At 40.1% G+C, this 15,357-nt stretch overlaps 1 protein-coding gene across 5 annotated transcripts in view; it reads left to right on the top strand.

The window, feature by feature from the left end:
* C6H18orf54 (chromosome 6 C18orf54 homolog) overlaps nucleotides 1–15,357 on the top strand; it is a 34,952-nt gene that overhangs the window by 1,966 nt on the left and 17,629 nt on the right. For 3 of the 5 annotated variants that reach the window (XM_030566800.1, XM_030566798.1, XM_030566802.1), the window contains 3 exons: nucleotides 2,312–3,091; nucleotides 4,883–5,033; nucleotides 9,725–9,833. In XM_030566800.1, the coding sequence (XP_030422660.1) occupies nucleotides 2,312–3,091; nucleotides 4,883–5,033; nucleotides 9,725–9,833 (1,040 nt within the window). Of the gene's footprint in view, nucleotides 1–1,148; nucleotides 1,280–2,311; nucleotides 3,092–4,882; nucleotides 5,034–9,724; nucleotides 9,834–14,660; nucleotides 14,967–15,357 lie in introns of those variants that run through there. The other 2 variants (XM_030566801.1, XM_030566803.1) reach the window with 2 other exon arrangements.

The following is a 15,357-nucleotide window of genomic DNA, read 5'->3' as shown; positions in this document are numbered from 1 at the left end:
AAAATAGAACCATGTAAGTTTGAAATTAGAGACCTATGTTGGAAGTGGAAGAAGTCTACTACACTTCCTCAGTTTCATCTTCATGTAGAAGTTTTTAGGTGTGTAAAGGAACCTGATCTTCTGGCCTGCAAACTGGGCTGGGGTGAAAGTGCACTTCCATACTGTGTAGTCTATCAGTGTAGACTGACGTATGTCAACAGGAGGGCTTCTCCCGTCAACATAGCTACTGCCTCTCAGGCAGGTGGAGAAGCACTCCCAGTGGTGAGGTCCTGTCTTCACTAAATGCTGTAGCAGAGCTATAAGTATAGACAAGCCCTTGGTAATTAATAGTATTTCTCACGCAAGACAGGGGGAGATTATGTAGTTGAGCAAACTTAAAAAAAAAAAAAAGTGACAGTTCTCTTCTGGCTAAAGATCTTGGGTTTTTATAGAGTGCTGTACAAATATGAAAAGATCCTTATTGCAATCTGCTTTAAACAGCTTACACAAATAGAGTTCAAATTGCAGACGTGTCTGTGTGACTACAAAAAGATAAGTAGGAAAGCTCTTCCCAAGAGCTTATTTTGGGAATAGGTAGGCTGCAAGCTGTTGATTTAACTTTTTTTTAGGGGGGAGGGCGGGAAGGAAGCTTATATTTGTGACGCAAATTGTAGTCAGGCACAGAAGTGACTGTGGAATGCCTGAGCAGAAATTAGAGTTGGAATAGTATCAGAGGGGTAGCCGTGTTAGTCTGGATCTGTAAAAGCTGCAAAGAATCCTGTGGCACCTTGTAGACTAACAGACGTTTTGGAGCATGAGCTTCCGTGGGTGAATACCCACTTTGTCAGATGCATGTCAGTTGCATAGAGTAGGAATGAAAGCCAAGTAATTAAGTGGCTTTAGAAAAAAAGTGAGTATATAACTGATACAACTTTAACTTCCTAAAAATACTAACAGGAATATTTATTGCTAATATATGCCAAGATTTGTTTCTAGGGGTTTGCATTGGGAGGTCCACCTTTATAAGCATGGGGATTCAACATTCTACAGGGAGAACTGATAGTAGTAGTAGTTCCATTTTGGATCTTGCATATGAACAAGTTCTGGGTAGAGGATGGTTTGTATATCCTATCCTTATCCTAGGTTACCACTTTAGAGGAATGCACTGCTGTTGGGAAAAGGAAGGCTTGTCCATACCACTTTGCATCAGAGTTTATGCCTCAGCAGTGAAACAAAGATGGCAGCTTAGATACTCTTCCTTCTAGGAGTCTGCGAACTTCTTAGCAGCAATATTTTAGCAGTATTTTCATTGTTTTTATGCCTCTGCTCTGCGGCCAACTTTCTGGTGATGTTTGTTTGTGTTGGGGTGGATAAACTGTATCTCACTGAGAACTCCCCCAGGCTCCTCTTCCATTGCCATACTGCATCTTCCTGGGTGTGACGCAGTAGGGACCGGGGTGGATTGACCTGGGGGTATCATTTAGTTTTACTAGGACTGTCTGCATGGAGCATGGTAGAGCAGGGGATGACTTTATGTGAGGGCTGGTACCTAAGCCTGTAACCTGAGCCATGAAGGAGGGTGGGGTGAGTTGGCACCTCTCCCCGGGAACTGGGAGAGAGGAGGGGGAGAGAGCCTGCTGTAGGGTTTTTTGGTGTCAGTTTTGGGCTGGCTGGGAAGAAGTAGGGACCTCCAAGTCTGGGGTCTAAGATCCTTGCCCCCCAGAGGCACCTGGCTGTGAGGGGTCCTGGTTGTACCTACAAGCCCTGCTTGGAACCGTGTTTCTGTCATCTAATAAACCTTCTGTTTTACTGGCTGGCTGAGAGTCACGGTGAATCGCAGGAAGTGGGGGTGCAGGGCCCTGACTCCCCCACACTCTGACACTGGGCATCAGACAAAATGAAACTCTAGATCCATAATGCTTCCAGTCCAAGTGATGTCTGAAATATGCTTCCATTTATAGTCAAAACACTTCTCTGAATGGTGCACCGTTTTGGTCTTATGAATCAGATAAACAGCAGAAAGAAGATGCTAGATTTTCCCCATAACCATCGCCCTCTACAGTTCCACAGGCAAAACAGGAGTATTTTGGCTCATGGAGACTTTTAAGACAAAAGTTTTAAATGACTTTTATTTTGTTCATTTTTGTCACCAATATTTTAAGAGGAGTGGAGTCAGAATTGATAGACTGTGATGCTTTGAAACATCAGTATACAATATTCACATTGTAATTTAGTAAAAATAGTAATGTAAAAATGTATCTATCATAGGTTTTTTTAAAATACATGGTTTTAATGCATTTTTTAAATTCAGGAAAATGTCTTTGTTTTTCAGCTTTGGAGGACTTTAACCAGCCAGGAAAACTCAACTCCATTGCCTCACCTTTTATGAGACAAACTGTTTGTGACCCAGACTTGATTAGTCTCACCACAGATGATCTACTAGCATTTCCATCAGATGGATCACTGCCTTTTATCCACAGGATTCATTCTGGGTCAGGGCTTCAAAGTGGCAAGTGGATTAGGAAGTCACTGAAAAAATCTGCCTTCTGTCCTTATCAAACGTCTTCATTTGATGTTGAAAAAGACTTTGATTTCCAAGACAATGGCAAAGCTGTGGATAATCGAAATCATTACAGAGACATTGACAAAGAGAAACACAATGTGTGTAAATCTCACAAATATAATTCTATATTTTCTAAAGAAAATGCAGGGGATTGCCTTTTTCAACAACACTCTGAGTCCATCTCTGTCAAGAATTATCCAAGGTGGCTTACTAGCCATAAGTCTGACTTGAATGTGTCAGGGATAAGTAGTATTCCTGATTTCAAGTACCCAATCTGGCTAAAGAGTCATAACCTTTTGTGTGATTCAGCTAATCAAAGCTTTATTCAAACATTTAACATGCACGATGAATTTTCCTCTTCACAAATGTATGAGAGTATGGGGAAAAAACACAGTGTGGATAAATTAGACTGCAATTCTTTTGAACAAAATAGTTATCTGGATCCAGCAGGTAACAGTGAAGTAACAGGAAATTGCCGATATGTCAGACCAAGTGCAGACTTCCAACCTGGCAGTGTTCTCTCAAGGCAGCCCAAACAGCCATTCAGAGGTAACTGCATTACGCATAATTTGTTTTGAATGTTTCTTGAGAATGTTAAATGCAAAATGTTACTCTTTTAGTCACACATGACCGAACATGTTGCTGCTATACACAGAGTGAACCACTGCACAGTAAGACTATTCACACCTATCCTACATGGGGGAGTGGTGAAAAATCCATGCTCCTGAGTATTTAGGCATATTGAAGAACTTTGATACACTCTCTCTAAATATTCTTGAATCAACCTAGCTACCACTTCTTGATGGGGTGATTTTACTGCAGAGACAGAAGAACCCGGTGGTCTAGTTGTGCTACTGTAGAGTCCATAATATTAACATTCTCTAAGTTAGAGTGAACAAAGGGCACTTTACTCCTAAATGAAAGTACCCATACAGGGTTAACACTGTTTTAACTTATGCACCTTGACTTCACACTTCTAGCTGGTTTGCCTTTGTGACCAGCCCCTTCCAATTTCTCCCAAAACAGCAGCAGCAAATACTGCACTGAGAATACCTGTGAGCAGCTGTAACAGGAGAGAATGGAGGGAGCTGGACATTACTGTGCTCATTTGTCCGATGCGGGGAGAAGGACTCAATGTCCTATCCCTTCAGGGGGCACAATGTGGTGCTATAGCTCCCTCAACTCCTTAGGGGATTAGAAAGCCAAGCTTACCCCATAGCCAGTTTGTGTCCAGTTTCCAATCCTCCCTGGGAGCATCATGTGGAGAAGGCGCTCTTTCAATTCCCAGGGTGGGGGGCAGTTTGCTGAGCTGGACTCCATTCATAAAAAACCCATCATATGATGCCTGCACAACTTTAGTTTGCATCCCTTTATGTATATGTATTCTTAATTATATGATCACATACTATTTTCTTTCCACAGGACCCCTACCTCACTCAGTCCAGAGGCTGGTTGGAGAGGTAGTTGAATTAAGGTTGCATGTGAAAACAAAAATCTACCACTTCCTAATTTTCGAGTGCTTGACTTTGCAACCTAACTAATGCAGTTTTTGTATGTAATTACATATGGTGTGCGTGCAAGCAGAACTTCTTGAAGCACCTATTATGTAACACTATGAAGCGGAAAACTCACCTATTTGCGAGCATTTAAGAATCCTCAATATTAACGTAGATTTGATTAAATGATCATACTATCAGAGTGCTTTATAAAGTTAAGGAATCTTGAATGCTGTATTCTATAAATGAGTTATGGAAGGAAACATCTGACTGCCTGGAAAGGCTGTGGCTATGTTAATTTTCCCTTTAATTCACATCTGACACAGATGTGCAATGTAACAATTATATGCCCTACAGCCACAAAAAAGATCAGGAGTGGCACTGATGCTGAAGGTCCCCCACTATAAACAAGAGACAGTTGTCAGCAGGGCGTTCTTTGTGAGGGATACTCAACTTTGGAATTCTCTTGTCCTCAAGTATTGAGGTGGGTTGAACGCTAGAGAGTTTTTGTTTACTATAGAGCTTATTTTATTTTATGGGATGTATTTTATGTTGGAAAGAGCAGTCCACTGCATTTGAGACTTCTCTGGGAACTTTGAGCTTGGAATGGAGGCCTGTTTGTTTTATAAAATCATGACAAGATTTTTAAAAATAGGTGCCTAGAGTTACTTATAGTTCCATATTAAGAGGCTTAACTTCATATTTAAGCAAAATTTTAGGCACCACACTTTGAAAATTTTGGCAATAATGTCTGTGAAAGAGGACAGACTGTTTCCAGTGAAATTGCTGACTTGAAGAATCTTAGTGTATAGTAACTGGTGATACTGTGTTGTGGTTTTTTTAGATGACCAGATTGAGTTGCTTATCTTGAAGGCAAAGAGAACTCTAGAGTCTTCTGTCGAGAATTTATCAAGTGCTCTGAAAAATGATGGCAGCCCTTGTACAGTAGATATACTGGAAGCGGAAAGATCCTGGGAAAATGTTCCAGTTGCTTTGTGAGTAAACAAAATAAACATTAATACAATTTGTTCTTGAAAGTGTATCGTACTTAGACAATGTGGTGTGTATGCTGTAGATCAGTGGTTGTCAACCTATTTACCACTGTGAGCTGCATACGCAGCTCTCTGTTATGTGGGCTGCATCCACACTATATATATAAAACATGTATGGCCATGAGGATGTCAGGATACCAACATTGAACAGAGCAGAGCACCACACCGGTAGCATCTGACAACAGTGGTGACCCCGACATGGTGTGTGATATTTTCTGGCATCCTTCGTCTGTGGGATGCAACTTAAACAACTTTTGTTAGTTAACAGTAAAGTTTTTTTTCTTTGTTTGTTGGTTTTCAGTAACCCAAACTTAATACACAGTTTTAACTTAGTTTGTTTACAATGTAATAAGAATGATGTAAAAGGGACCAAGTCTTTTATAACACAGCCTATACTTTTGCAATTGTTGTATAGACATTAATTTTCATTCGGGGTGCATTACTAATATTTCATACTAAATGTAATTCTTGACGGCTAAAATAAATGCTCACAATCTTCCATGAGAAGTTGTATTGTTTTCCTTTGAACACTTTGTTTCAGCAAAAGTGTTAGTAACAATTTTAACTTGCGTTTTAGAGCTAATTTGCTTGTGATACCAATTTTACTCTTGTTAACTGTTTAGAAGCATAAACCTTAACCATTGCTTCCCATTAACATAACATCAAAGAAAAGCATATAAAATTAAACCAAAATAAATTTTAAATATAGATACATGCAAATACTTCAAGGGTATTTAAGGATATACTTTCATGATACTTTGTTATGTTTGGGAGCCAAAGGTGGAAACCTGTTGAAAATGTGAAAGCCTGTTGAAATTGTGTTTGGTTAGCTTTTCAATTGTTGTTTTAAAACATTTTGGTTATGACATTCTTATAACTACATTTTAAAGTGCAAACAAGTTTATAAAAAGCCCAAACAAGAAATTGACATTTTGCTAATATTTTTACCTTAATGTTGAGGTTTCCCCTCACATTTTTTCTGTGAATAACAATTTAAAAAAAAAAAAACCTAAAAAACAAAACTACGATTGATAAAAGAGAATTCTTTTTGTTTGCAATTGCATTATTTGTTGAGGCAGAAATATATGTACATACATTTGTAACTGAAACCTTTTTGAACTTTGCACAAAAAATTGGTGGTGTTAATACTATGATTATACCCCAACCATGATTTTAAAATAGTGTGGAACCACATCTCATATATATATATATATATATTTTTTTTAAAAAAGGGTATAAAATTGACTTTTGTTGCAACAAAATAATTTTTTTTTTTAAAAATAGTCACGTGACACACACAACATAGACAAAAGACACACACACATGACATACAGGACAAACTTACAATTAAAAACAAATGGCGCCAGAATTCTATTCATAACTATACGAAATAACAACCAAAAATAAAAAGTAAAAAGGGTTACACATTTGAATAAACAAGTTATTACCTTATGTAAAACTTGTAGCATAAATTTGATAAAAATATATTAATTTAATTTGGTAACAAGGAATTTTGCATTACTTTATATTTAACATTATTTTAAAACTCTGCTATATGGAAATAAGAAAAGCCCGTGTTTCAAATATTAGTTAATGGTTAGGATTAGAAGCAGAGAGTGCATTTCTGTTGCTTGGCAACCATATATTCAAGAAAGTTAGTAATGATTCCAGCTGTTGCATTCCTGAAGGGTTAAAATAATCAATTTACTGGATTTAAAGTTTTTACCTTGTTTTCTTTTTGTTTCCTGTTTCGTTCTGTTTTCAATTGCTTTATCTTTTGGAGGTTTCTGTAAAAACTATAACTTTTAACTTTTAAAACAGAGAGCAGACGTGAGGAGAGGCAGGGGAAACGGGAGGGTGAAGAGCAACCTAGAAAGGTAGCGAGACTTGAGCCAATAGAGATTAACTTCATCAAGGTATTTGAAAGTACAGACAGCAGCAGCAAGTTTAGCAAACTGAGAAAACATATAAAAGACAAAACTTAACCGGTATGTAAAAATATTTGAGAAAGAAAGTTCTGTTTTCAGATATGAGCGCAGAGTGTGGTTCCATGGGTCAAAGAAATTGGGAACCTGCACAATTGGGAATTGCACCCCTGTTTTTTATCCTGGCTCTGAGAGGAGAGGGTGGGGTAGTTACTTGCTCTTGTAAAACCTCAGTTTGTTCCCCCAGTGTCTGTTGCTTTTGTGTGCATGCCAAATGGATAATGGGAGTGCCCTTTTTTGCTGCAGTTAACTGTTTCTGGGCAGCTCCATGTGTTAATGCATCAATTCTAGGTGTTAACTCGTTTAATTTTAGTTTTTTACTTTGAAATTCTTGTTTATTCACTCCCCTGTGATCGAGTCACAGCTCCTGTCTCCTGATGTGCTCTGTGAACTGTTCCATTTTTCCCTTCATTTGATTGACCAATTCAATGAGAGTATTGTTTGCTACTCTTTCCTTCTGTGCACTTACTTGTCCCGTTCTGACAGGCACCAGTCTAGGTTCCGGTTTAAGTTTAACTGGAACCTGGCTTTTATCATAAGGTGATGGTTGCAATGCAGTGGACCACATTTCATCTTTTAATTTTAGTAGGGCCACCTTTTTCCACTTCTGTCCCCATTCTTCAGGCACAGGGTAGCTACCTGAAGCCTGCTGTTTACCACCAATATTTATAACAGGTGACGACACATATATTTTTTGTAGGTTCCTTACTGCCATTTCCAGTGTTTCACTCTGTTCCTGTACTGGTTGTTTCTGGGCTGCTTGCCACCCTGCAAGGGCGGTGGGAGCATTCCAGGGCTGTGTAGCCTCTTTTGATTCTTTTAACTGTTTCTTTGTTATTGTTACTTGCCCTGCTTTTTCCATTACTTGTTTGGCCAGCATGCTGTTTCAGCCATCTCACTGCCATAGTCAGTAGTTGCAAAATTTTTGCTTTTTTACTTTTATTACTATTTCTCAGAGCCTCGGTTTCTACCATCGCTCTACATATGCCAGTCCATGTTTCCCCATTCTCTTTTTAAAATTCATATGGACCCCCTTTACTGGCAATCCAGCGGGTCCAAGAGTTATCAAACTCCGTGGGGATCGTAAGGGCGGGAATCGGGGTTCCCTAGCTCGAGGTTTTCTGCCATGTTAGATTGCGATTCTTACAGCGGACAGCTCGCCTACTCACCAGATCAGCGGTCGGGGTCACCAGTGTTGTCAGATGCTACCGGTGTGGTGCTCTGCTCTGTTCAATGTTGGTATCACTCGACTGCGTGCGTGTGTTCCCTCTGCGTGCTGCCCCAGGTCTGCGCAGGTAGCTGACACAGCAGACCCGAAGAGAGCCCCCATGACCACAGAGTCTAGTAAGGTACGAAGGAACGTCGGCCAGGTTTATTGCCGTATGGACACAATGATAGTTCCCCAAGACTGTTACTCTAGTAAAAGGCATACTACTACTATGTGCCCGTTGGCAATGGACTCAGCTCAGTCAGTGGCGGGACTTTCCACTGCCCCCTCGGCTGGACAAAGACACCGCCCCAAGGATGCATTCTTATACACAGGTACAAACAAGTTACACATCACTCCTGACGTATTGAGGTGCTGCCCTTCTACATAGCAAGGTACAACCCCTCTACATAGTAAGGTGCCGCGTCTCACCTTGTACATGTTGGTTTGAACAAAACAACTCTATCCATCATATCACCCTTTTGCCCCTGTCACTGGGATGGGTCAGTCTGTTCCTTGTTATCTCTATGGAGTGTACAAGTATGTGAATGTTCTGATATCTAGTGTTCAGTACCTTTTAGGTACGTATCTTCTTGCAGCATCAGCCCTTTCCTTGCCAGCTTCTGTGAGCAGGGCCTGCCTCTGGCTCACAGCTTAACTTTGCTTTATGTTAGCAAAGTCTTGATCATTACTTTAGTTCAGGCCTTAGGCCTCATACCAGGCCTCTGACACCAAGATTTATATCTCAGGGTCTCCTCTTACTACACTTCTTGTCCTACCCTCAGGTGTTGTGGAGAACAATTGATCATGGTAATCTTTAATACAACTTCTCCTCTAGACTAAACATGCCCAATTCTTTCAACCTTTCCTCTTCGATCATGTCCTTGAAACATTTTAGCTCGTTTGTTATTCTCCTCTGTTTTTTTGTTATTCTCCTCTGTACTATCTCCAGTGTCATTGTTTTTCTTAGTGTAGTGACCCAAACTAGGCATAGTACTCTCATCTAGAGGCCTCACCAGTGCCAAGTAGAGCGGAACAGTTGTCTTCGGTGGCTTATTTACCATATATCTCTGTTAATGCACCCCAGCATCATGCAGTTGACTAAACTTGAAATTGTGACCCACTAACCTACAAATTCTTTTCCACAGTGCTGTTGTCTAACCAGTAATTTCCCACTTTATATTTTGCATTTGATTTTTTTTCTTCCGAAGTGCAGTACTTTGCACTTGTTTTTATTTAATTTCATCTTATTGGTTTGAGAAATTCTCCAATTTAACAAGATCATTCTAATCCTGTCCTCTGCAACCTCTCCCAGCTTATCATCTGCATATTTTATAAGCATATGAAACATTAGTCCTAATGACATGTGAATGTATCTTACAGCAATTTGAGTTTGTAAAACTATTTCATACTTCCAATTGCATGTTTAACTTTTTGTTTAGCAAACCTCCAGTGCCTGTATGCTGTGAGGAAGATGAGACCACTCTACAATCTCCCAAAGCTAACATTGTTAATGAATTCCTTGAAGACTGTTTAAATAATGACAATCAGGTAGGTTAAGCTGAATTATGCCTGTTTTGTAATTTCTTGCTTATAGTGGTGTTTAAAGTAAATCGTAAGCCTTTACAGTTCAATAAGTTGTTTCTAGTGCATGTGCTAACATGGGTATCAAAAGTACATAAGCTGGATAAATAGTAGCATGAAGAACACTTGTAGATTGGTTTCTGTTCTAGTTTTAATAATGAGTTAACAGCAAAAGGAAAAATTGTAATGTCTTTAAATAGTTACATAATTTTAATGATTAAACCCTACATTCTGACCCTTCTGTGATCAAGAATTGCAAATAAATAGCAGCTGGTCTTAACCCATTTTGGTAATAGTAATTGTTTCATTAGTTGCTTGAATTTTCTATCCTATATTTTAATGTTTTTCCTATCTGAAGTAACTAAATAGTGGTAGTCTCCATATAAATATCTGATCCAACTAATCTCTTAGCCTTGGTAATAGCTTTTATCAATCAGTTGAGTTCCACAGGTTAGTTATGTATTGTATTTCCTCATGTACATAAGAATGGCCCTACTGGGTCAGACCAAAGGTCCATCTAGCGCAGTATCCTGTCTTCCAACAGTGGCCAATGAGGTGCCCCAGAGGGAATGAACAGAACAGATAATCATCAAGTGATCCATACCCTGTCACTCATTCATTAGGAGCACCATTCCTGCCCATCCTAGCTAATAGCCATAGATGGACCTATCCTCCATGAATTTATCTAGTTCTCTTTGTGAACCCTGTTGTGTTCTTGGCCTTCACAACATCCTCTGGCAAGGAGTTCCACAGGTTGACTGTGCGTTGTGTGAAGAAATACTTCCTCTTATTTGTTTTAAACCTGCTGCCTATTTCATTTGGTGACCCCTAGTTCTTGCGTTATGAGAAGTAGTAAACAACACTTCCTTGTCTACTTTCTCTACACCAGTCATGATTTTATAGACTTCAATCATACCTCCCCTTAGCCATCTCTTTTCCAAACTGAAAAGTCAGTCTTATTAATACGGAAGCTGTTCCATACCCCTAATCATTTTTGTTGCCCTTTTCTCAAACTTTTCCAATTCCAATATCTTTTTTGAGAGGGGGCGACCACATCTGCACACAGTATTCAAGATGTGGGCATACCATGGATCTATATAGAAGCAGCAAGAGATTTTCTGTCTTATTATCTATCCCTTTCTTAATTATTCCCAGCATTCTGTTTGCTTTTTTGACTGCCACTTCACATTGAGTGGATGTTTTCAGAGAACTATCCACACTAACTCCAAGATCTCTTCCTTGAGTGGTAACAGCTAATTTAGACACTATCATTTTATATGTATACTTGGGATTATGCGTTCTAATGTGCATTACTTGGCATTTTTCAACATTACATTTAATCTGCCATTTTGTTGCCCATTCTCCCAGTTTTGAGAGATCCTTTGGTAGCTCTTCACAATCTGCCTGGGTCTTAACTATCTTTAATAATTTTGTATCATCTGCAAATTTTGCCACCTCACTGTAATACCCCTTATATTAGCTTTATTGTTGCCTTTTAATTAAACCGCATATTTCAGTCTACCTTCTGTAGACCTGTAGCGCTCAACCTTTCCAGACTACTATACCCCTTTCAGGAGTCTGATTTGTCTTGTGTACCCCCAAGTTACATCTCATTTAAAAAGTACTTTGCTTTGGTTACAAAATCAGACATAAAAATAGAAAAGTGTCACAGCACACTATTACTGAAAAATTGCTTGCTTTCTCATTTTTACCATATAATTATAAAATAAATCAATTGGAATATAAATATTGTACTTACATTTTAGTGTATAGTATAGAGACCAGTATAAACAAATCATTCTGCATGAAATTTTAGTTTGTACTGACTTCATTAGTGCTTTCTATTTAGCCTGTTATAAAGCTAGACAAATATTTAGATGAGTTGATGTAGCCCCTGGAAGACTTCTGTGTACCCCCAGGAGTATGCATACTCCCTGATCAGTGGTTCTCAGTCGGTCTGCCATTTGTTCAGGGAAAGCCCCTGGCAGGCCGGGCCAGTTTGTCTGCTGCGTCCGCAGGTTCGGACGATCACAGCTTCCACTGGCTGCGGTTCACCGCTCCGGGCCAATGGTGGCTGCGGGAAGGGCAGCCAGTACATCCCTCAGCCCGTGCTGCTTCCTGCAGCCCCCATTGGCCTGGAGTGGCGAACTGCAACCAGTGGGAGCCGCAATCGGCCAAACCTGCAGACGCAGCAGATAAACAAATTAGCCTGGCCCGCCAGGGGCTTTGCCTGAAAAAGCAGCGGACCGGCTTTGAGAACCACTGATTAGATCATTATTTTGTATTCTTTCCCTTCATATTCGTCTCTTCTCTAAAGGAAACATTCCTGATATTTTCATATTCATCTCTTCTCTAAAGGAAACATTCCTGATATTTTCAATCATTCACTTTTGTTAACTGAACCTTTTCTATGTGTTGTTTCCTAATGCACTGTTAATAATATTCTGTATCTAAATAACTTCTTGTGTTTAGTAATCAAGTTAGCAAGGTCATTACATTCCATGTTGGTACATACAGCATTTTGCCATTTACGTAGCAGTTTATAGATTCCAAGGTCAGAAGTGGAACCTTTGTCATTTCCTATAAAATATAGGCCAGAGAACTTCTCCAAAATAATTCTCAGAGCATATCTTTTTAGAAAAACATCAAATCTTTATTTAAAAATGGTCAGTGATGAAGAATCCACTGTGACCACTGGGAAGCTGTTCCAATGGTTAATTAGCCTGACTGTCAAAAATTTACACCTAGTTTCCAATTTGAATTTACCTAGCTTCAACTTTCAGTCACTGAATCATGTTACGGTGATGATAATAGTAATTTACACTAGAAGCTGTACTAACATATATTTGCATTTCACTTGTGTGCTAGCATTTAAGACATAAAAGTTTTTTACAAAACATTCTCAACTACACATGTTTTTCGCTGAAGTTTTAAGGACACATGGAGAGCTTTTATTTGGCAGAGAGGAGTGGGGTGGGGGAAAACCCTTGTTTATATCCTAGCTTTTGTGACTTTAACAGATCCCAACATTCCTTTTGGAATCTCTGAATAAAAAACATCTTCATGTTCTTTTATATGACTGGGTCTTCCCTAAATTTTTTTTAACAAAGTTTGATGTAAGGATTATATCTATTACTCCTAAAGGAATTCTGCACCAAAAAAATTAAAATTCTATGACAATATTTTAAAATTCTGCATTTTATTTATCAAAATAACTATAATCACGCCAGTTTCAATTATATTGGTAATTTATTTCAAAATGCTTATCTGCAACTAGGTCTGTAACAGTACAGACACACAAAAATTCCTCCAGGAGTAGAGTTGAGGAAACCTCTATGACAACCCAGTTCCTGTGTCTCTGCCCCCTCCCCCCAGAGCCCAGTAGGTGTGCCAGGCACCCACACACCCCTACCCCCCCCCAGATGCTCGCAGGCACCCCTTACCCCCAGAGCCCAGCTGCGGGGGGCCCCAGTCCATATTCTCTCACACACCCTATCCTCCACCCCTCAGAGCCCAACCATGGCCTATAAAACCAGGGCCTATAAAATTGGGATATCTAGCCACCCTAGGGCTGGGGAGAGAGCACAGCTGGTCTCTGGGTAGGAGGGGAGGTGGGTGGGTGGGTGTCTGGCCTAGGGCACCTCCTAGGCCAGACACCCACCCCCCCACCTCCCCTCCTACCCAGAGACCAGCTGTGCTCTCTCCCCAGCCCTAGGGTGACTAGATATCCCAATTTTATAGGAACAGTCCCAATTTTTGGGTCTTGTTCTGATATAGGCTCCTGTTACTCCCCCACCCACCTCCTATCCTGATTTTTCACATTTGCTGTCTGGTCACCCTACCCAGCCCAGACATACGTACACCTCTCGCCCAGGGATCCAGAGGGAGAAACAGCCTGATGCTGGGTCTCAGGGTTGTGTGGAGTTTCCTGCATACTGCCTCCTTCCTTCAGGGCGTGTTGAGAATTGCAGTTGCTGGGGTCCCTTCAGTGCCCTCCCTCTGGCAGTGTCTTCTATTCATGAGCTGTGCTCTGCTCCGTCCAGTGACTCCTAGTGTCTTCCAGCAGTTCTGCAACCCATTTCTGTGGAGGAAAAGGAAATTTTATACAAAACCCATTAATTTCTGCTCAACTTCTGTACATGCAGTGGCACAGAATTCTCTTACAAGTATCTATACCAAAGTAGTACCTTACACAAGAGGAAGATGCCTTGGTCTTTGAGAAGACCATCTTCCTGGTTTACTAGTTTCTCTCAATTATTCCAACACTCTCTAGAATGGAAAGAATTGGTTAAGATTAGGCTAAATCTTTATGTATCTTAAATCTTTATATAACCTAGCTGACTCTTAAAAGATCTATGATTTGATTTGATCTTAGTTAAGTAGTACTCAATGGTACCTTACACTATGGACTTATATGCACGTGATATTACTATTAACAGTTGCACAAACATATCCACTCCTAAAAAATCTAGGACAGTTTTTTCGAAGCAGGTGTCCCTGCACTGGTGTTCAAATGTCCCATTAAGGAGACAAAATGAGTAAAGCTTCTTAGAAAAAGTATCTACTCTGTAGTTTGCTTGTCTATAGAGCTTCAGAGTCAGTTAGCAACTGTAGTTTGGGGAACCAGCAATATCTTCTGGCTCAGGTACTGACATTCTCAGACTGTGATGTCTTTCTCTCTACTTTCCTTCGAAGGGGAAGTTGTGATAGACATTGCAATCCCATGGAGTATCTTTGGGGGCTACAGTATCAAATTTATGAATGGCTTATGTATGATTGTGTTCTTCTCCATAGGGGAGGGTTTCCACAAATAGGCTACTACCTAAAAGCAGCGTGGAGTGATTACCCTGGGGATTGTTAAACAACTTGAGAAGAACCACCACCTGGTGTTTGCGTATACGGATTCAAAGTTGGCTTTCCAGATAATCAAACAAAGAAAGGAGTTTTGGTATAAAAAGCTGAACTTAAACTGGTATGGGGCCTTCATTCTGATCCAAGCAATTGGATAGATCTTCTGTTCAAGGGGGGCCCTACCGTTTCCTGAAGCATTAGAAAGACAGTGGCCTACTAGGCTGCCAAAAGGCTAATAAGTAACTCCTGGTATGTTTAATGTGTGTTTAAATCTATTTTTAATATTTTCTTGGTAATACTTTATCTTAAGAATAAATGTGCTTGCCTAGAAAGAGCTGTGTGGTAACTTGTAACTCCTGGCAATACGCTGTTCATAGCCGTCAGAAAGCAACATGCAGGCACTCGCTGTTAGACAGGCTTGCTGGGTATCCAAGTGTAAGGCAGGGAGCTCTGTAGTCTTAAAACCCCTTGGTCAGAAAATAGTGGGGTAAGGTTTCCTGATCAGAGAGAAGTGACTGCTGGAGACCTAGCATCTAACTTGGCACCCCTGGATTCGACCACAGAGGGAGGGGATGCAGATGCAGTTACCCTGAAACTGTGTGATATCAAGTATCAGAGGGGTAGCCGTGTTCGTCTGGAT

Source organism: Gopherus evgoodei, chromosome 6 (assembly GCF_007399415.2).
Source record: "Gopherus evgoodei ecotype Sinaloan lineage chromosome 6, rGopEvg1_v1.p, whole genome shotgun sequence".
Classification (NCBI taxonomy): domain Eukaryota; kingdom Metazoa; phylum Chordata; order Testudines; family Testudinidae; genus Gopherus; species Gopherus evgoodei.
Note: the sequence above shows the minus strand (reverse complement) of the source record. Positions and strands in the feature narration are given on the sequence as shown.